The sequence below is a fragment of the Pollachius pollachius genome (assembly GCF_949987615.1).
Source record: "Pollachius pollachius genome assembly, chromosome: 5".
NCBI classification, from domain to species: Eukaryota; Metazoa; Chordata; class Actinopteri; order Gadiformes; family Gadidae; genus Pollachius; species Pollachius pollachius.
The window spans coordinates 26,979,929-27,003,225 of record NC_136938.1 but is presented as its reverse complement, the minus strand read 5'-3'; the positions used below and the strand labels follow the sequence as shown (position 1 = coordinate 27,003,225).

Below are 23,297 nucleotides of genomic sequence, written 5' to 3'. Positions count from 1 at the left end.
GAGAGAGATAGAGAAACAAGGAGAGACAGAGAGACAGATGGAGAAGGGGGGGGGGGACACACAGTGCCATCACAGTGTCAAGTGATCTTGTCAGTGTGATGTTTCACGAGGCTTCAGCTCCCCGCCTCTCCCAGCTTCCTCGCAGAATGTTGGTTAATCCCAGATCTCCACTTCCTACTGTCTGCCGCTCTCCTTCAGCGGAGGAGAGGGGTGTGAACATTCCCAGAGTGCTACACTTCAGCTGGGAGCCAGCTGCTACACACTCTCAGACGGGTTCGGGTTGTGTGTGTGTGTGTGTCTGTGTGTGTCTATCTGTGGTGTGTCTAATAGGTGTGCTTGTATGCATCAGGAGAGAGAGAGATGGAGAGAGAGAGAGAGAGAGGCAGAGATAGACCGACATAGTTCTAGGGACAGGGAGAGAGATGATGAAATGGAGGGGAATATAAAACATCCATAAAGAATCTTTGTAAGAAGGTATAGTATACAGAGTGATGCAGAGCACTCATCAACAGAGGTGGTTTTATATACTGGGGCCTGGCTATTACAGAGATGAAGACGGGTGTTTCTCGAGACCTACGCACAGTGGAGACATCCATATCGAGTTATTAACGGGCAGTCCAAGAGGACACACAACCTCCTCAGGAGGGTCAGACAAACAGACTGCAAAGGACTCAGTGCTGGGAGCTTTCCACTCTCCAGAACCGAACACGTAGCATCCAATACCTGTGTGTGTGTCTGTCTGTGTGCGTGAGTGAGTGTCCTTATGAATGTGGCTGTGTGTGTATATATATTTATGTATATATATATATATATATATATATATATATTTGTGTGTCTGTGTGTGTATGTATGTGTGTGCCACATACAAGGAATGCTGTGCCACGTTTTCTTCCTTTATATTCGTGGTGGCGGAAGAGGAGGAGGAGAAAATCACAGAGTTTGAAAGAGCAGCAAAAGGCCCCGAGGACAGTAGAGACAGACAGGAGACAGACGGAAACGGGAGAGGGGAAATAATCTCCTTCTGGACACCATGAGAGGAAACTCACCCGGGGGGAGGGAGGGAGTCTCTCCCTTCTACAGCTCCTAGCTCCTTTACAGTCTCAGACAGACAGTCACCACATAGGAACAGATCCTGCACATTAACAACACTAGTGCTTGCTTTATAGGAGGCGTGCACACAGAGATACACACTCACTTAAACATTCCCACACAAACACACACTAAGGCCTCGGGCACTTAAGCACTCAGAAAACTCACTCATTCACTCAATCACTTCTCTCCCATGAGCTAAAGAGGATGCATTACTCTGTGGCAACTCATCAGTCGTAGTCATCTGCGTGTGTGTGTGCCTGTGTGTGTGTGTGTGTGTATGTGCGTTGAACGCCCAAAGGTCCCTCATATTTTGTAGAACAACTTAATTGTTTGATCTACTTCTAACTTGCAGTAGCTTGTTTACAATTCTATTCACTACAAGAAGAACGACGAAAGGAAGGTGTGGATCTTCAGCGTTAGTTGCAAGCTAATGTAAGCTAGGCCCCTAGCGGGGATGCTAGGATAAGGGTTTTCTTGGACAGTTCAAATGTATTTAACGTTTTGTTTATTAAAGATCACAGAGTGCATAGAATTAGTGATGGTTTTAGTGACTTACTGACGGTGAAGAGAACGATTTGGTCTGAAAACACAGAAGAAGATTGACGGACATAGTAGAGTCTGTATGAGTGTGTTTGTGCATGTGTGAACCTTTGTGTGTTAATACACTGTACGGAGGCCAATGAATAAGAGTATGTGAACGATTGGTTCCAATCAGGTTGTGTCTGTGAGTCTGCAGGAGCCTATAGATGCTATATACGGGGCGGCATGTGGCTCAGGAGGTAGAGCGGATGGCTGGTAACCGGAAGGTTGCTAGTTTGATCCCCGGCTCCTTCTAGCTGATTGTTGAGGTTTCCCTGAGACACCTCACCCTAACTGCTCCAGATGGGCTGGCTGTTGCCTTGCTTGGCCATCGGTGTGTTAATAAGTGCATGAATGGGTGAATGCAATATTGTAAAGCGCTTTGAGTGGCACTATATAAATGCAGCCCATTTACCATCTATACAGATGGTGCATAGTTGGCCATGGCTAGCCCGCCGTGTCTCCTTATTTTGTCAGATGGAACAAAAACGGCAGAATTTCTTTCAGGAAGAAGTCAGAAGGTTTGCAGGAGTTATGCAGGAGACTCAAGACCCACTTATTCAGAGTCAACCTTCGCATAGTAGAGTCTGCTATGCATTGTTTGTGCTTGGCACTTTAGTTCTATGAACACTAACTTTACAGACAGCGATATATTGTTTCTCTTTCTTCTGACAAACGTACTTATTCTAAGTCACTTTGGATGAAATCCTCTGCTAAATGCCACAGTACACAGTACTGGTTCCTCCGACTCGTTGGCCTCCAGTCACGCCCCTTGGCACAAACAAAGTGCGTTGTTTGCTAATAGGTTGTAATCTCCAAAGTTGATGACATCACAAACCTTTCATCGCTTTCGGCCGCCGGCCCGGAGAAGGACAGAAATTACTCAGCAGAGTCGGGAAACCCCACCAACCCCCCGGCGGCAGTTCTGAATGCCCACGTAGCATATTGTGGTGCGCTGGGGGAGATACTGGCAACGTGCGGAGACTCAGTGTGAGCTGAATCAGTCGCCAGGCCTCTCAGGTCTAAATTCATAGAGGAGCGAGACCTTTAGGCAGACCATTAGTTCTGTTTCCCCTCAATGATGCATCTTGCTACGTATTTGTACACGTAGCGTTTCTAATCCACCACTGCGGGCTTGCTCTGAGCCCTGGTGAATATACAGAGCACGTTTTGGTTAGGGAAACACCAGCGTTGGCTCATTTGGGGCTGCTCAAATACTGGAAAGGGTTATGGTGTTTGAACACCAGTCGAAAAGGAATCGTGGTGCTTCATACTTCATACCGGGGTGGTTTCGTACCAGTGGACTGAGTGTGACTGTGTCTTCTGAGGCAGTGCTGTGCTTTCAGGGGTTTTCTGTTGTTGATTAATAACTTGAGGGTCAGCCTTCTGTATGTGTGTGGGGGCACCTAGGCTGGTTTATGACGGCGCCGGAGATAGGGTAGAACACAGCCCATAGGCAGGGAAATAAATCCAAACTGAAACAAACAGTGGATACCAGGGGTGTGAGAGAGAGAGAGAGAGAGCTAGAGCTAGAGCGAGCGAGAGAGAGAGAGAGAGATTGAGAGATTGAGAGAGAGTGTTTGAGTGCGTGTGACTGCATGTGACTGTGTGTGATTGGGTGCGAAAGCGTGTGGGTGTTCGTGGATGTGCGTCCGGTTAGATTATTATACTTCTCTGTGAGTGTCTCTTTTAAATAGTTTTTTTCCAGGAAATGCCTTGGATTCATAATTCCCTGAATCTAGTTCTCAAACGTTACAGAAGACGGATAATAAGACAATCCAATTTCCGCCTGGCTGTTCCATATCCCGTGTTATGATTCAGAATGAACTGTTTAACGACCTCACCTCAGACGCTGCCCGGCTGAGGGAAAAGTAAAACCTCTCTGTGATTGTTGTGGGTTTTCTGTTTGATGACTTTCTGGTTTGTTTGTCAGGCGATGCCTCCGTCGCCGTCTCTGACTCACACTCCACTCGACGGCTAAATGAGAAACGAAAGGCACTTGGCTTCTTTTGCCTTTCTTCCTCTGGACTTTTCATAGCCAAATCTCATCTAAATGTAAACAGGCTGACATAGGGAGTGCTCCCAAGGGCATACCCTGCTTGGCGACCTGTTTCCGATCGGTTCTGCTGGGTTAGCGAGGTCTGCAGGTGGATCCGAACGCGCTGAGAGGAAAACAAGCTTCTTTCATGTTGTTTCATCACTAAATCAAGTGTTTTCTGTTTGGTTTAGAATTAACTCAGGGGTGATGGTGAAATGTGATGGATAGATATTGTCCCGCCACCCGATTGGTGCATGGTCATGAAAACAATCTGAAGAAGAGACCTTCTGACTGGAGTTGTTCCGATACCGATACGAGGATTGGAAATTCTTCCGGTACTGCCTAAAATAAAGTAGCTCATCTCGTCGAGTACGCAAGTCTATGTGCTGATCCGATACCATCAAATGACATTTCATCAAATGACATCATTTTTTATACAGGCAGAGAACATCACCAAAACGTGCAGTGTTCTGCTGCGTTCGTTAACGGTTGGAGGTTGAAAGTCGGAATGGGAAACGCGCCATCTCCGTCCTACGTGCGTTCGAGCTACCAAGTTGGAAAAACATGGATGCATAAAAAAATCAACAGCAATTGAACCACCTATACATCGCTGTCATCGCAAGAGAACCCTTCAATAACAAAGTGCTATTAGTAGTTACAATGCTAGATGCTGTATTGGTATATATTCGGTATCGGCTGATACTCAAGTTCAGGAATCGGAATCGGTATCGGGAAGGTAAAAATGGTAGCGGAACATCTCTAAAACAAACCAAAAGAAGAGACCTTCTGACACTCCAACCACTGTCCTCCTCCACCTCCACCCACCCCTGTGATGGTACTCACTCTCCAGGTTCCCAGCCAGCAGATAGAGCCAGGTCAGCAGCACGACGGCCGTGAAGGAGGCCACGATCAGCTTCACCCGGCCGCGACACAGCAGGTTCATGATGGGACGGCCGGCACAGGGTACCAGAGGAGGAGGAGGAGGAGGAGAAGGTGGGGGGGGAGGGAGGATCAGGGGGGGTGGAGGAAGGGTGGGGGGGGGTGGGAAGGAGTGTTTAGGTGGGGCTTAGTCCCTCATTGGCTCCCGGCAGCATTCTTTCATCTGAGGGAAACCGGAGGAGAAGAAGGAGAGGCTTAGACTATGGAGACCCAACATTTAATAGAACGGGCGTGTCAATCAACGGGTATTTCCACAATGTTTGCCAACCCATTAATTGGCAATTTATTTATTTATTTATGACTAGTTTATCTGCTTATAGACTTTTTTTGCAGTAGGATAGGATAAGAGAGATAAGAGATACAAGACTAACTCAATCCAGTGATGTGCCCATATTCTGAGCAAATTCAATCTCAGTGCGGTAAATAGAGCTCTACAGACCAATGCAACTCATTAGGTTCTGCATCGAATGTCCGCAATCCTTATTAAGTCAATATCATCAATCATACAAGCCGGCGAAACTAATCTTTCAGTTTCATAATTACTGTGGTCTTCTGCTATCGGACTTGAGGAGAAACCGATAGCTTCCTCCAGTTTTGTACCTCAGAAATCACAGTTAAGAGACAGAATAGCCTAAACGCATGACATGCATAAAGAAGGCTTTACAAATACGTAACACGTTATACTGCATGGAAGTATTGTTATTGCCATGCAGTCGACAACTGAGCAAAAACAGATCAATTAAAAACATACAAGTAGGTTTGGCCAGTTTGTGTTAAAAAAGGGAATACTGCGCCAGTTCCGTTGTGACATTAACAGGTTTAGACGAGATAAGAGCCAACGACATAGCCAACACACCGAGCACAACGCGTTCCGGTTCAGCCTCCAACCGAATGCAGAGCAGCCAAGGTGCCGGAGTCACAGTGCAGCTAAAGACTCAGAGGCACCGCCAACGAGAGGCCCGTGAGGATGAAGTGGAAGTAAGTACAGAAAAAAACAGGTAAAACAGAATCATAACCTTAAACGAGTGGAACGCATACACACAGATGGGACATGTGAAAACCTATACATTGCGATATATATTGTTTCTCTCTCTTCTGACAAATGCCCTAAATTTGAATGTAAATGTTCAGCGAAGCCACCTGTCCTCCTCTAGTACCCTGCGGGACGAGTGGGGAAGACCGTCCTGTGTCTTGATATGGGACTCATTAATCCCACTTCACCATAATTAGACACTAGCCTGAGGCCAAGCGGAGCAAGGAGCCAGGAGAAGGGGGCGGTGAGAGGGCAGGAGGAAGAAATCCCTCCCCTTTACCACAACAACAACCAGCCCCGTCCCCGTGGTGCTGGCCTCGGGCCCGGTGCGGCCCGCTACAGAGCGGAGAAGAATGCCGGGTTTAAGTGTCTACCTTCGGCCAAAACAGAGGAGCTTTAATGGAGCGGAACGTGCCGGAACTAACCACGAGAGCGCATTTGGCAAAGGTCTCGGGACATGATCAACCAAAATCGACGGGCCGCAGTTGGAGCCGGTTTTAGGGCGCGTTGTCGGGCAAGAGTGGCAATTTGAGAGGAGCAGTGCCGTCCAAGTGTTATTGCTTAGTGACATCTGAGCTTGTGTCTTCAGAAGCTTGCCATGTTGTATTAACGGCACTGGCACGTGGCTGCATATATATCAACCCAGCCCAACATGGTGCGTACGTGCCGTAGCACACATACGTGTTTTTCAACATGCTTCCCATTATGCCTCGTTCCTATAGTGTTCAATTATGGATTTGCTGTTGTTGTTTAATTTAGTTTTATAATAAAATTCAAACTTTTTTGTATTTCTCATTACCAATTGTGATGGAAAAATACAATAACATGAACCAGCAAATCTATTATTAACATTGCCATGATTGGTTTTATGCAACTACAAGGAATTGCATGTCAAAAATATGGATCATGAAAAGGAATAAACCAAAGAGCAAAAAAAAACACAAAAAGGCAATAACCAAACAAAACCAAAGTAGAAATTGTTTATAACTGTTTTACAGTGCTTATTGCAGTATTTAAGACCCTCATTGTTGTTTTAAGGATGTTCTATATAAGGCATGTTCTGAAATAAGGGCATGTTCTATAAACATCTTTGGGAACCACTGAAACAAATCTGCGGTGGTGTGCGTGTCAGTGTGTGTGTCGGCATGTCTTTGTGTGTGTCTGAGTCGGTGTGTTTATCGCTGTGTGTGTGTGTGAGACTGTGTGTGCGGCTGTGTGTGCGTGTCAGTGCGTGTGCGCGCGCAACAGCCTAGTCGAGGACAGGATGAACTGGAGATAACGGAAAGCAGCAGTGTCACGGAGGAGCCACAAACTGTGTCCAGGACCGGACACGAGACACGCCGTTGGCCTTCGCCGCTTGACACGGGCGCGGCCGCCACCGCTAAACAAACCAAAGCCGGCTTCACGGCCAAGAGGAGCGAGGACAGCCTGTCGGGACATTCTAAATAGGATGAAGCTATTGGCTTTCACACCTTGACAAGCCGTAAATGCTTGGAGGCGGCCGGCGGGATTGAAATGGAAGAACAAATCGAAGCATATAAAGGACATGATGGAGCAGTGACTCGAGCCCATCACTTTAGATTTCATTCAGTAAGACGTGCGGAAGGGGCCTCGCCTTGGGTGTGTCCCCACCGCCCCAGTTCTTCCTTTGGGGGTCTGACGTTTCGTCGGGAGGCCCGGACCTGGCTAACAAAACCACAGTCGAATGAACAACTTTATACGCACACTCTGTCTGACGTTTACGAATGCACTTCCGAACCGCGACAAAAGCGGCAGCATAAAACCCGAGGATCTCCCTTTCGCCCATTCTCCCGCGGCTGTTAAAAGCCCACAGACCGAGAGTTATATGTGAGTGATCCAGATCGCCATGGAGATGTTAAGTGTGAGGAAGGGAGTGCTGGGGATGATTAAAAAAAAAAGAGAGGAGATAAGGCACACAACAAAACTAGAGAAAGGGCCCAGTGGATCCGCTGATCGATTTAAACACAAAGAGGAGAGTTTTACAGTAGGAGGGTGTTGTGCCGGACCCTCTGCTGTGGGGATTGTGGAGGTGTGTGGGGCCTCTTAGGCCCACACACTCATAAAAACCCAGGGAGCGGATAAACACAAAAGACAGGTCCACTAAAGAGGAGTTTAATAGGCCTTTCTTCCCTTGTTGACTCTGCAGAGGCAGCAGAAAACGGTTACACTTTGCAGATGGTGTGACAACTTTGAATGGTGGGGTGGGGGGAATGCCAGTAGAGGGTACCCAGCAGGGGGTCAGGGAGAGGGTGCACAGCCCCCCCGACACTGCTGCCTCTCAGCGCGATGTGTGGGGGACAGGACATAGGCAGGGGGCCGCGAGGGGGGCAGCGAGCTGCAAATAACTGTCAGAAGGCTGCAGATTAAGAAACAGGCCCGGGGGGAGTGTCATGAACCCCCCCGTCTCCGGAGTAGGAGGTGTACTAGCACGGGCGTAGCTCGCCCTTATCTCGGCCTGCCATTGTCAGTCCGACGCCCATGCCCCCGGGAACATATGACGATGTCATTAGCGACTGAAAGCAGATGCCCCCGGTCCACCGGCGGCGCGCGGCAGCCATTGATTCTGAAGGGCTTGGTAGCATCATGCTAATCAGGGGAGGCCATAGGCACTGATCTGGGAATAATCAGCGGGGACTTCCTGCATTAGAGATGCTGATAGGAGAGGAGACAGATAATCAACTCCTCTCGGCCTCACCGGCGACCTCAACTTAGCCCTCATTCTTCTTCATTCTCCCCCACACACAGGCTCTCTCTCTCTCTCTCTCTCTCGCTCTCTCTCTCTCTCTCTCTCGCTCTCTCTCGCCCTTGCGCTCTCTCTCCCGCTCTCGTGCTCTCTCTCCCTTTCTCTCTCTCCCTCTCTCTCTCATTCCCTCATTTGCATACATATACAAGAAGGAGGAGAATGCATTCTGTAGTATTCATGTCATACATATTCAACATTCTGTATATTAAATATTAGCTTCTGCTGGGAGAGAGATGTGCTGCATGTGTGTGTGTGTGTGAGTGAGAGAGAGGGATGTGCATGTGGTCTGATGATCTGAGTGTTAGTGAGAGTGTATGTGTTTGAGGGTGTGTATGTGGGTCTGTGTGTGCGGGTGTCTCTGTGAGGCGTGCGTGTGTGTGTGTGTGTGTGTGTGCGAGGGTGTGTGTGTGTGGCTGCTCTGCCTTCCCCCTGTCTTGACACAAGACAGAACCCGCTCCATTATCAGCGGCTGCCCTGGGCGACGTATAAAGTGATCCATTTGGAACACAAGCCATCCGCTGGTTTCAGCTACGGCTGGTCGGACAGCCGCAGCCATGCGGAAAACGTCCTCCGTACGACTCACGGACTGCCACACGGTTACCCGGACTCCTCACACACACGCAGTCAGTCAGTCAGTCAGACAGACAGACAGACAGACAGACAGACACAAACAGACACACACCCTTGCGCCCATACATACCCTTAAACACAAACCCTCACACAAACACATACAATCACACACACACACACACACACACACAATGAACGCTATGACAGTATGGTTCTCTACATCTGTATTACATTAGAATAATTCAGTTAAGACGGTTACAAATGGCCAGCAGGTTATAGATACATTAGTATTATTGCGATTTTTCACAGGAGCCTCCATATAGGAATTACTGTGAGTGAATACAGTTATCATCGCCACAATCATCATCATCATCATCATCTTCAGCCCTGCATACCTCTCCATAGCAGCAATGCTTTCTGGGAATAAACTGCCATTGTACTCCCACCGATTTCCTGCAGCTGCTGCTTCACCCCGGGGCCATTCGTCAGCCACATCATTTGTTATAAGAACGCTCAATCCATAAAACGCACTCATCCAAGTAGAAAAATCCAATCAAAATAAACCACTCATACGGTGAAATATTACCGCACACCTAAAGACCTTCCGGGTCTGTCTTCGCCCCTGATGATGATAACAGCGCTGGTGGCAGCCAACATGTAATTGCACGGCTTTGGCTAAAACACAATGGAGTAATGTAATCATAGCGAGACGTGCCTGCCTGCCACCGCTTCACCGCTGTTCTGTCGACCCTGTCGCCCCCCCCCCCCCCCCCCCCCCCCCCCACACACACACACACACAGGTCACGTCGGTGTGTGTGTGAGTGTGAGAGTGAGAGTGTGAATGTGACTGTGAGAGAGTTAGTGAGTGTGTGTGAGTGAGTGTGACTGTGAGAGAGTGAGTGAATGTGTGTGTGTGTGAGTGAGTGTGACTGTGAGAGAGTGTGTGAATGTGTGTGTGTGTGTGTGTGTGTGTGTGTGTGATTCCCTCTGACGCTTGTGAGCCAGCTCCTCAAGAGACAGAGGCTGGCCTTCTGTAAGATGCTGGGATCAGGCCTCCAGGTTCAAAGAGGGATGGCTGTCCAATCAGCGGTACTGAATACATCAGAGATATGTGGGTAGTTAATGGGAGGGTTGAAGCATGGAGGGGGGGGGGCGGGGGCAGAACTACGGATAAGGTACAGGAAATCTGTGGGGGGTGGGGGGGGGGGAGGAGGAGAGAGGGAGAGGGGGGGTCACTATGTGAGTAGAGGGAATGAAGCAGAAAACAGTAAAGGTTATCCCCACATCACAACCCTCACTAATTCCGGCAGAGTTTACACTACAATGAAACTAGCAAGGCGGCCTTACACACATACTAACAATACAGGAGATTAGAGGATAAGGAACAAAAACGTCTGTGTATGCGTGCCTGTATTTAACAGATGTTTTCTGAATGGGCAGAGAGACAGGCCCAGATGAGTGAGCACAAAGGATCCAATCAAAACAACACATTGAAGTCGTTCGCCATTCCTCGTTGAGTTGGTCTATCAAGAAATTAATAACATGAGAGGTCTGCAATCTCCCGGAAGTTAGAGACAGAAGAGACACACACTGACAAGAATCAGGGTTAAGTAGGAGCGATTCAAAAGAAGGAATGGAAAATAAAGGAAATGTTGCAAAACACTATTGGCCTTCAGGAAACTATGGAAATACCGAGGCAGGAAACGAAGCCGACACACTCTACAAAGACTCTTTGCATGACAAGAAAGAAAAGCCTACCAGAAGGCTATCGCTCACCTCCCACTGCTGAGCAAACAGAAGGGCCCTGTACCCACGCCTGGCCCCGCCCCCACGCCTGGCCCCGCCTCCCTCCTCCTTGTCCCCACGCCTGGCCCCGCCCCCACGCCTGGCCCCTCCCACCTCACATTCGGCCCCTCCCACACCACAGCCCTGATCGCGGCACGCACGGAGCCTGAGAAAGACACTGAACACGACTGTGTTTACAGATCACCACTAGTACGCACACAAGCACAGACACACAAACACGCACTACCAGCAACACACACACACACACACACTACCAGCAACACCAACACACACACACACACACACACACACACAGACACACGCACTACCAGCAACACACACACACACACACACACACTACCAGCAACACCAACACACACACACACACACAAATACACACTACCAGCAATACCAACACATACAAACACACACTACCAGCAACACCAACACACACACACACACACAAACACACACTACCAGCAATACCAACACATACAAACACACACTACCAGCAACACCAACACACACACACACACACACACACAAACACACACTACCAGCAACACCAACACACACAAACACTAGCAGACACAAACACAAACACACACTACCAGCAACACACACACACACAACAAACACACACACACACACACACACACACTACCAGTAACACAAACCCTCCCCCCCACACACACACACACACACCCACACACAGGCTTTGCGGTGACCTCGAGCGGCCCGGCGGTCAGGCCTCCTCCTACCTGCCTGTGCGTCCCTCCTCAGTGTGCGTCTGGTGTTCTCTGGCAGCGTGTCGCGACAACACAAAGTCCAGCCCTGTGCTGCTGGGCGGGTTCCCCCCACAGGCCCCGCCCGCTGCCCGCCCAACGCAGGGCTTATCATCTACCTTTCCCCCCCGCTCACCTCTGCCTCGCTATTGTCCCTGCCCTCCTCTTCTCCCTCCTCCTCCTCCCTCCTCCTCCCTCCTCCTCCTCTCCCTCCTCTTCCCTCCTCCTCTCCCTCCTCTCCCTCCTCCTCTCCCTCCTCCTCTCCCTCCTCCTCTCCCTCCTCTCCCTCCTCCTCTCCCTCCTCTTCTCTCCTCCTCTCCCTCCTCTTCCCCCTCCTCTTCCCCCTCCTCTCCCTCCTCTCCCCCCTCCTCTCCCTCCTACTCTCCCTCCCCTCTCCCTCCTCTCCCTCCTCTCCCTCCTCCTCTCCCTCCTCCTCCTTTCAGACATCACCTCCTTTGCCTCAGAAGCGCCACGGCTCAGATTTCAGCCCTGGGTTTTTGTTTTCCTCCTCATTTCGTACCGCCTCTCTCGGTCAGGGGGGTTGGCCTAGGACGAGATCAGCTCTGTGGCAGTGGAGGTTGAATAAACCTTTATTTAACTATTTAACTTGATGACAACAGCGGCTTAAGGAACAGGCACACACTCAGGGAACATGCACATACATACAGAGAAAAAGAAAGGAGAGAGAGAGAGAGAGAGAAAGAGAGAGAGAGAGAGAGAGATAGAGAGAGACGTAAAGAGAAAGAGAAAGAGAGGGGGATAGAGACGGAAAGAGAGAGGGATGAAGAGAGAGAGGGAGAGAGACATTAAGAGAGAAAGAGAAAGATATGGAGAGAAGGAGACACAGAGGAAGAGGGAGAGGGAGAGGAACGGTAAGTATCACCTTGCACACTGTTAAGCCCCAGTTAATTTTGGTATGGGAGAGGGCGGTTTGGTGGAGCAGGAATGCAGCTGTGTGTGTGTGTGTGTGTGTGTGTGTGTGTGTGTGTGTGTGTGTGTGTTTGTGTGTGTGTGTGTGTGTGTGGGGCGCTGTCTGGAGGCATGCTAACAGTCATCAGGCTGCTCAACGTGGAAGATTAACACTGAGCTCAGGAAATGCACACACACATCATTCAGCGAGAGAGAGAGAGATTCTAATGCCTCAAACATGCTGCTTGTGTGTTCTATGCATGCACAAACCCATGCATTGAGGGTGTGTGGGGGTTTGCGTGTGTTTGAATTATTGTGTGAGAGAGAAATAGAATGAAGGAAAGAAAGACAAGAGAGCTAGAGAAAGGATGATATATGATGTGTGTGTGGAGAGGTGTTTATGCATTTCTTCCTCTCCGTATGTGGGTGAGAGATCGAGCGAAAAGAAGAGAGATGAAGAAAGAAATCTGTTCCTGGGCACGTGTGTGTAAGTGTAGGTGTTTGTGTGTGTGTGTGTGTGTGTGTGTGTGTGTGTGTGTGTGTGTGTGTGTGTGTGTGTGTGTGTGTGTGGTCTATAATCAGACATGCTGTTTTTCTAGGAAGGGAGGTCTATTTGGATCCTGCCACTGCATGCCCATGGTGTAAAGAAGCTCTGCTGAAAGTCATTCATTAAGGAGATTCCTCAGGGGTCTGCCCAAGCTATGCATCTATGTATACACTCACACACGCACACGCACACACAGACACAGAACAGCACAATGGCTCTTATTACGACTCGTAAACCGGATCCGAAAATAAATCGTTCAGACGCTTGCTGTCTGGACGCTAGCTGTCTGGACGCTAGCGGTTAAAAGGCTAGTTGTCTGGATGCTGGCTGTTCAGACGCTTGATGTCTGGATGCTAGCTGTTGAGCGGCGAGCCGTTCGGACGCTAGCTGTTCAGATGCTAGCTGATGCTAGTTGTGTCTGGACGCTAGCTGTTCTGACGCTAGCTGCCTTGACTCTGTCTAGATACTAGCTCTCCGGCCACTAGCTGTTCAAATGCTATGTGTTTAGACACTAGCTGTTCAAATGCTATGGGTTTAGACACTAGCTCTCCGGGCACTAGCTGTTGAGATGCTATGTGTTTAGACACTAGCTCTCCAGGCACTAGCTGTTCAGATGCTATGTGTTTACACACTAGCTGTTCAGATGCTATGTGTTTACACACTAGCTCTCCGGCCACTAGCTGCGGCCTCTCACACCGCTGTTAGTTTCCGTGTCAGTTAATCCGGCTGAGGTCACCCCCTCTCCAGCCGACTGATTGGGTTGGGTAACAACAAACCCACCGGCCCGTGCCTCCCTGTGAAGGGGTCAAGGGTTACGTTTACTCTTCATGTTGTTGAGCTGCCGATCACGCAGAACTAAGATTACAACTGGTGAGGGGGAGGGCAGTGGGGGAGATGGGAAAGGAATGTCTGTTAGACTGGCCGCACCTCTTATTCATTATTCCAGGGAATTCTAGAGGGGAAAACCCCTCAGGTGGGGCATTCTTTCCCAGAGAGACCATGGAACAAGACTGAATCGTCCTATTAGTCTACATATAAGGCTACATCTTAAAACGGCCTCTGTCCGTATTCGTTAGTGTTATAAGTAAGCCTATGTTATAGGTCTGGACTGTGATGCATATCATAGCCGAGTTAACGCCTGCAGCCTGCATACGATAAACGAGGACCGGAAATTCGTTGTCAACCTCAAAACAATATTTTCTGTTGTGTTGCATAAAAGGCCCCACCCACACAATCTGTATAAATAGAAGCATACTTCTAGCCGGGGGTATCTCACACACACACACACACACACACACACACACACACACACACACACACACACACACACACACACACACACACACACACACAAACACACACACACACCGGGGAGAGAGCCATGCCTGGACCCTTGGCTCCCACACACGTTACTCATATAGAACATGATCCAGCATCGAGCAGGAGACACTTTACACACACGCTCGCTCGATTCTCCATCTGCCTCAACTCCACTCAAAAAAGAAATGACGTTCAAAATACTGTTGGACGTGGCAGTTGGAAGGAGAGAATAGATTGCCTGGATAAGGGATAGAGATCAGTAGCACGATGGTCATGATGGGTTCTTTATTTTCTGCCAGGGAACAAGACAAAGCTACAAGCTTGTGTTTTATTTGCTCTGCGGTATGCGTCTAGCCCTCATTCAGACATGTTTCCAGCAGACCTGGCCCGGGTTGGGCCAATCACAGCCGCTGATCGGATATGAAACGGGTTTGATACGATGACTGTAGGCATGTGGTCTGGGCCTTTTCATAACACAATAATCAAAGCATGAACTGAGACGTTGCAGACTACCTCATGTGTGGATCGGTCTGGCCATGTTTTGCTCCATTATTTTCAAACACAAGAACATCTCCCCGTTGGCATCTGTCTGCTTCCACGCTTGTCTGGTGGCACGCTGTTATTTTTTGTGCGCTTATCTATTATGAGTGTGTCTCCCTGTCTGTTAGGACAGAACAGCCCTGGAACAAAGTGGCAGTGCTTTTCAGGAGGCAAGCAAAACACAATGCTCCTCACGGGTTTCAACACACCATGAGAGACGGAGACTTTATCAGGGTGGCGGCCTTGAACTGACGCCAGCGTGAGGCAGGTGGGCTGCGGAGCTCAGCGTGTACCAGAACAGCACAAACACAAACCGACCGCATAGCCAGTGGAAACCTTGTGCCCAGGGCACGCGCGTCACATGACCTGTAGATTTGTCCACTTTATACGAACACGCTTTCCAAGGATAATTAATCAAATCCCGGCCTGTCACATCACGGGCCTAAAGGCTGGGCAGCAGGTTTAAAATGTGTGTGTGTGTCTGTGTCTGTGTCTGTGTGTGTGTGTGTGTGTGTGTGTGTGGGGGGGGGTTATATTTGTGTGTGGGTATCAGGTTGCCTACGTGTCGGTATGTATCTATTTGTCATGCAATTAGTGTATTTGTGATTGTGTTTGCGTGCATGTGTGTGTGTGTGTGTGTGTGCGTGCGTGCGTGCGTCCGTGCGTGCGTGCGTGCGTGTGTGTGTGTGGGCTGTAACAGGTGTTCAGCAGGTAACCTGATATCTGCTCTAATATTCAATAACAGCACATTTGCACCTCTTTCCCTGAGGAGGATATATAGTGGGGAGAGTGTGACAAAACACACACACAAACACACACACATACACACACACACACACACACACAGTGTCCCACAGCAGGCAATAAGCAACATTGTTTTGTGTCCTTTGAGCAGGGCAGAGTACACGCTGTGGCCGGTTCCCACCAGCTTAACACGTCCCCCTGAACTCTGACCCGCGTCGCGGGAAAGAAAACATCGCCTCTTCATCGGACCGCACCAATCATCCTTAGGGTCGGCCGTACTTACCACCCCAGCAGGGCCGAGAACGAACCACAGCGATATCACTGGGCCATGCTGTTAATGGGCTGATTGGACGCTGTGCGGTGTCACTTGTCACCTTAATTCAGTGCTACATATTCATCACACAAAAGCCTTGCTTGGCAACTATTTGTTTTTACGAAATGACAAATAGAAAACTGCCAAACAGTGATAAGGTCTCAAAGGAAGAGTCTGAATAAAAGTCAGAATTCTGACTTTAATCTATGTTCATATTATCTATTTTAAGATATCTATATTATATTAATATATCCATATTCACATGTGGCCCTAATCCTCTTCCATAGTTCTCCCTATATGTTATTATATTATATATTGAGAAGAATATATTTAAGGAATGGATCGACCACAATAGTAACTGAAGAATCTGGCTGGACTCCCTGCTCCTGGCTGGACTCCCTGCATCTGCGATTAAACCCTTGCAGCGCATCCAGAATGCGGCAGCCCGCCTCGTGTTCAACCTACCAAAGTTCTCACATGTAACCCCCCTCTACCGAGACCTCCACTGGCTCCCTGTAATAGCTCGCATCAGATTCAAGATGATGGTACTGGCATACAAGGCAGTCGATGGAACTGCCCCTGCCTACCTCCAAGCATTAGTAAAGCCACACACCCCAGCTCGATCCCTCCGCTCAACTACCTCAGCTGGACGTCTGGTACCGCCATCGCTAAGAGCAAGCAAAGGTCGATCAGCAAAGTCACAACTTTTCTCTGTTTTGGGACCTCAGTGGTGGAACGAGCTCCCTACCGATGTCAGGACCGCAGAGTCGCTCACCAGCTTCCGCAAAAAACTCAAAACTCACCTGTTCAGAGTTCATCTCGACTCTGCATAGAAACCAATGCACAGCCCCCATTGAATGTTGTACGTCCTGGCACTTGTACATTGCACGTATTCAAGGTACTTAATTGTGTAGCATCTACAGTAGCTGCTATCGCTGCTTTACACGGGGAATGGGTTAGCCTAGCGATTGTAATACTTGCACTTGGTTCTATGAACATCTTTACTGTACCGACAGCGATATATTGTTTCACTTCTTATGACAAATGTACTTATTGTAACAAATGCACTCATTGTAAGTCGCTTTTGGATAAAAGCGTCTGCTAAATGCCCTAAATGTAAATGTAAAGAATCACAGTGGTGGAAGTGCCAAGGCAGGTTTGATTATTCATCCATCTATTATAGAGGATCCACTATCGGACTGGTTCTTTAAACGATTTTACATCAAAAAGTCATGTCCTGGAACGCCCAGCGCAAAGGGAAACGTACTTGACCTTACATAAAACCAAAATCAAAAGTACTCTTTTATAAAACCCAATCTATATCTAACCATTTAGCATAGACCAAACCCAAAGAGGACAGCCTTAGAAGGAGAGGTAGGAGAGAGGAGGAGAGGGGAGGAGAGAGGAGAGAGGAGGAGAGCGGAGGAGAGGGGAGGAGAGGGGAGAGAGGAGGAGAGCGGAGGAGAGGGGAGAGAGGAGGAGAGCGGAGGAGAGGGGAGGAGAGGGGAGAGAGGAGGAGAGGGGAGGAGAGAGGAGAGAGGAGGAGAGAGGAGAGAGGAGGAGAGGGGAGGAGAGAGGAGAGAGGAGGAGAGGGAAGGAGAGGGGAGGAGGGAGGAGAGAGGAGGAGAGGGGAGGAGAGAGGAGGAGAGCGGAGAGAGGAGGAGAGAGGAGAGAGGAGGAGAGGGGAGGAGAGAGGAGAGAGGAGGAGAGGGGAGGAGAGAGGAGGAGAGCGGAGAGAGGAGGAGAGAGGAGAGAGGAGGAGAGGGGAGGAGAGAGGAGAGAGGAGGAGAGGGGAGGAGAGAGGAGAGAGGAGGAGAGGGGAGGAGGGAGGAGAGAGGAGGAGAGGGGAGGAGAGAGGAGAGAGGAGGAGAGAGGAGAGAGGAGGAGAGGGGAGGAGATAGGAGGAGAGAGGAGGAGAGAGGAGGAGAGCGGAGGAGAGGGGAGGAGAGAGGAGGAGAGGGGAGGAGGGAGGAGAGAGGAGGAGAGGGGAGGAGAGCGGCCAGCGATGCAGTAGAGACAGTGGGATGAGTTCATTTCCTCGGTGGAACTCGGTCCCCATAGCTCTCTATCAGGCAACACACATTCATCTCCATGACAGGAGGGGGAGTGAGAGTGAGCGAGGAGCATTTGGAGGAGGACGAGGAGGAGGAGTAGTATATAAGCGGAGCACAGAGGAATTGTGCAGGATGGTGGATGATGTGTAGAGAGGTGGGGGTGGGGATGAAGCGCTAGGACAGGCACTAATACGAGCGCCGGGCGCCTGGGAATTAATATCTTGTCTCTTTCCATTGCCTCCCTTTTGCGTTTTCCCGCCTTCAAAAGGCGTTCTCTTCATTCCCACACCAGTCACAACAAAATGGCCAGCTGGAGGCGGAGGCGCGGCCGGGAAGACAACGCTAGGAGAAACACAACCAGCAGGGAGAGGGGAGGAGGAGGAGGAGTGGGAGGAGGAAGAGAGCTCCAGCAGGGAGAGGGGAGGAGGAGGAGGAGGAGGAAGAGAGGTCCAGCAGGGAGAGGGGAGGAGGAGTGGGAGGAGGAAGAGAGGTCCAGCAGGGAGAGGGGAGGAGGAAGAGAGGTCCAGCAGGGAGAGGAGGAGGAGGAGGAGGAGGGGGGGAGGAAGATAGGTCCAGAAGGGAGAGGAGGAGGAGGAGGAGGAGGAGGAGGAGGAGGAGGAGGAGGAGGAGGGGGGGGGGGGGGGAAGAGAGGTCCAGCAGGGAAAGGGGAGGAGGAGGAGGAGGAGAGGGGAGGAGGAAGAGCGGTCCAGCAGGGAGAGGAGGAGGAGGAAGGGAGGGGGGGGGGGAGGAGACAGAGGAGGAGGGGGGGAGGAGGAAGAGTGGTCGAGCAGGGAGAGGAGGAAGAGGAGGCTGAGATGGGGGAGGAGGAGGTCCAGCAGGGGTGTGGGTCTCTGGGTACGGTCCCTTCCACCGTTCACCTCCTCCCCTCCCACGCTGCACCATAACCCCACCACCACGACGCCACGTCAGCACATCACCACCGCCCCACTGCTCGTAATGGATCCAGAGACCAATCGGACGGTAGGGACCCAGGGATGTTATTCGATGAGGTCACAGGGACGGGTGTGGGGCGGGGGGGAGTCTCTGTCCGTCACTGGATGCTGGGAGACCTTTGAGGGTGTGTGTGTGTGTGTGTGTGTGTGTGTGCGTGCATGTATTTGCATGTGGAGCATGTGTCTATTTGTGCATGTCTTTGTGCGTGTGAGCAGCTTGTTGTGTCTCCTTGTGTGTTTGAGTGTGTGTGTGGGGGTTGGTGTGCGTACCTTGATGTGTGTCTTCTTGTGTGTGTGTCTGTGTGTGTGTGTGTGTGTCTGCGCCACACAAAGGGAGCTGGCGGGGGGCTGTCTTCCTGTCACCTTGCAGGATCTCATTATAAGGCAGGTCATCTCCAGCCCTAAGCGCTCCGCAGTAATCTGTCCGCCGTCTATCGGTCAGGGCCTCATCCCCCCCGCTCTACCTGCACAACAGTGTGTAGGGTTACACTGTGAGGCCGCTCCTGTTGGTCTCCCCCACGTACACACACACACACACACACACACACACACACACACACACACACACACACACACACACACACACACACACACACACACACACACACACACACACACGCACGCATACGCACAGACACACATACAAACACATATACATGATTACACAGGCACACACGCACATGCACACACATGCACACACACGTGCACGCGCATACGCACACACAACCGCACACGCATGTGCGCAGACACACACAAACACACACACATGCATACACACACACGCACATGCACACACACACACACACACATACATGCATACACACACACAACTAAATAATATTCACAGCCACATGTCATTTGCGTTAGTTGATTAAAGGTTATTTTTGTAATTATCGTACACGTTTCAATAACCAAACAACAGAACAAAACTCACGTTCCTGAAATGGCAATTATGTCCATGAGAGAAGGCAGGTAGAGGGAAGGTATTTGTGTGTGTGTGTGTGTGTGTGTGTGTGTGTGTGTGTGTGTGTGTGTGTGTGTGTGTGTGTGTGTGTGTGTGTGTGCTGTGCTGTGCTGTGCTGTGCTGTGCTGAGCTGAGCTGTAAGGATGGCATGCATACACGTGGGCCACTCTCATAAAAGAGCACAGCTTTACACTAATGCGCCCTAATGTGTCCTATTTACAACACATGCTGAACGATCAGAGCCAGCCACAATATGCTTTCATATGCGTTTGGAGGTAATGTACGAAGACAGCATTATTGAGACCACCCATTATCGCCTCAGTACTGGCTAACTTACACACACGCACACACACACACACACACACACACACACACACACACACACACCAAGCGATGTGACGCTGTCTCTGTAGAGGCGGACAGTGCGGGATGTAGACTGACTTTTAAATGTTTAATGAGAGTTAATCTAAAGCCAGGCTATTCGCGGGTGGTGTTGAGAGCGCACGGATCAAAGCGGGGCGAGAAAGAGGGTGGTGGTGGTGGTGTTGGTGGTGGTGGAGGAGGCTACTGATGCACAGGATCTGAGAGAAGTGGTACCTCATGAGATCACTGTTTAGACACACATACACATACTGTACACAGACACACACACCAACTCTCACACACACACACACGCACACACACACACACACACACCATCGCGGCTCGGGGGAGAGGTGGGAGTGAAGCTCTTGCTGCACCATAATCCGGTGTGACATTAGTTCTCACCTCTTCACACTGCGCTGCTGAGCTTCTTTAAAACCAATATACATAACAGCCTGCTCCTCCACGCACACACACACACACACACACACACACACACACACACACACACACACACACACACACACACACACACACACACACACACACACACACACCCCAGCAGATCACTCCATGGAGCAGATGGAAGACATGAGCAACAGCACGCGACTACAGCAGAGGAGGAGAAGGAGAGGTGATGGTATCCTCATCGCCACGTGTGTGTGTGTGTGTGTGTGTGTTTGTGTGTGTGTGTGGGGGGGGTTTGTGTGTCTGTGTGTGTGTGTGTATATATGTGCATGTATGTGTATGTGTGTGTGTGTGTGCATGTGTGTGTGTGTCCATGTGTGTGTGTGTGTGTGTGTGTGTGTTTGCATGCTTATATGTGTGTGTGTGTGTGTTTGTGTTTGCATGCTTATATGTGTGTGTGTGTGTGTGTGTGTGTGCTGTCTGTGTGCATGTACACGTGGGCGTGTTCGTTGAAAGCGGTGGGAGTGTGGCGACAGGGCGGCGATGGCGTCCTTACCAGGCTGTCCGGCGCTACAGTTCCCAGACCGGGGGTGGGTGGGTGCGGCGGCGAGGCCGGGCAGGAGACGTCTCCCGGTGGCCGCGTGCGACGCTCCGGGGAAAGGGTCCGACCTGCGGAGAGGGAGACAGAGGGGGTCAGCCGTGAGGGACGCTGGGGCTCCGGGTTCGGTGACACGGCGGTTGGTGTCGGGTGTGTGTGTGGGGGGGGTGGGGTGTAAGTGGTTTACGTTTACGCCTAAAGCGCGCAGTCGGATGCGGTTACAAACGGACGCTTCGGTCGAGTCGCTGACCCTCGTCGTGCGTCGTCCCTCAGAGAGCAGAGGGCCTGAAATGAATGCACACTCAAAACCGGGAGTCTAGGCTGACCAGGCAGGGACAGACTAGAGTCAGTCGGGCAGCAGCGTCCGAGGCCATGCATACTGGACTGGTTTCTGACCCAGTGCTCCAGTCCAGGCCTAAGAGCACTAAGAGAAGAACCAGGGGCGGAGGTGGTGGCTGTCTCCTGGGAGGAGCAGGGAACAGGGTGGGGGTAGGATAGCCTCACAAAGAGCAGGACCGGGGGCTGAGGTGGTGGCTGTCTCCTGGGAGGAGCGGGGAACAGGGTGGGGGTAGGATAGCCTCACAAAGAGCAGGACCGGGGGCGGAGGTGGTGGCTGTCTCCTGGGAGGAGCGGGGAACAGGGTGGGGTAGGCGAGGCGGGCGCCCGACACTGATAAAGAGCAGAGCGGCGTCGAGGAGCTTTATGTTGCTGCTGCCTGGCTCTCTGCGCCCGGGCCAGATGGCTGGCTCTCTGCAGCGTCGCTCAGCAGAGGGACACGACACAAGGCCTGTTTAAGGCACTGGAAAATTCCGCCCTTGAGCACGATCTGTGTGTGTGTGTGTGTGTGTGTGTGTGTGTGTGTGTGTGTGTGTGCTTTTGCACACAGGTGCGTGTGGGCATGTGTATGTGTGTGTTTGTTTGCGCATGCATATATGTGTGTTTGTCCGTGTTTGTGCATATATGTGCATGTATGTATTTATATTATGTGTATATGTGCGTGTGTATGTACATGTGCACGTGTGCATGTGTAAAAAGTCCGTCTCTCCGCCCCAAACACCCACATTGTGACAGATTAGTGGGAGATTTGGAGGGAGGAGGGGGGATAAGGGAGGGGGGAGGGGAGGGGGGAGGGAGGGGAGGGAGGGAGGGAGGGAGGGGAGGGGAGGAGGGGGGAGGGGGAAGGGAGGGGGGAGGGGGGAGGGGAGGGTAATCTACATCCACATGGAATAGAGTGTGGGCTGCAATCCGAATAACAAAACAAATGAAGACACACACACACACAATAACGCACTCGTCTCTTACACACACACACACACACTTTTCTCGCACACACCCACCCTCACACACAAACACACACACACCCACACACACACACACACTGACGTCATGGGGCCCACCCACACCACAACACCCTAGGAGGTCACTGGCAGTAGGCTGTGATCGGATGGCTGAAGTGCTGCTGTTGTTTGTTTGTTTGTTTGTTTGTTAGAAGTTCCCCGGTGGCGTGAGGAGGGACATCCATCTTGCCGTTTTACAGGAAGCAACGCCATGGATCTCTTTATCTGACCCGGGGTCGGGGCTGGGGGGGAAGGCACCTGTGCACGTTCACGTGCATCTCATACTGCTCCCGTCATTAGCTATGCTTCCTAGCGTGTTTTTGTGCCTGTTTGTGCGTCTCTATGTGTGTGTGTCTGTGTGTGCATGTCTGTGTGCGTGCGTGCGTGTTTGTTTGTCTCTGTGTGTCTTTGTGCGGGCGTGCGCGTGTCTCTGTGCGTGCATGTGTGTGTTTGTGTGTGCGCATGTGGCCGTGTTAAAAGTGGTGGGAAGGTTTGTGTAACTGTGCGCGGGGGGGAGGCAGCATTATGCAGTGGATTGGTGTCCTGGATGCAGGCTTCACGCGGGAACAGAGACGGGTAACCCAGCCGTGTTTGGTGGAACTGTTGGGGCATGCAATTCAATTCAATTCAATTTTATTTGTATAGCCCTTAATCACCATTA

The 23,297-nt window shown here is 50.7% G+C and overlaps 1 protein-coding gene across 3 annotated transcripts in view; it reads right to left on the bottom strand.

Annotated features, from left to right (window-relative positions):
- The window catches only part of large2 (LARGE xylosyl- and glucuronyltransferase 2), a 51,328-nt gene that overhangs the window by 12,954 nt on the left and 15,077 nt on the right, over window positions 1-23,297 (bottom strand). For 2 of the 3 annotated variants that reach the window (XM_079736530.1, XM_079736531.1), the window contains exons 2-3: window positions 21,258-21,370; window positions 4,553-4,811 (exon numbers count right to left, since the gene is read on the bottom strand). In XM_079736530.1, coding sequence (XP_079592656.1) covers window positions 4,553-4,652 — 100 coding nt within the window. In that variant the 5' untranslated portion in view covers window positions 4,653-4,811; window positions 21,258-21,370. Of the gene's footprint in view, window positions 1-4,552; window positions 4,812-5,504; window positions 5,647-21,257; window positions 21,371-23,297 lie in introns of those variants that run through there. The other variant, XM_079736532.1, reaches the window with a different exon arrangement.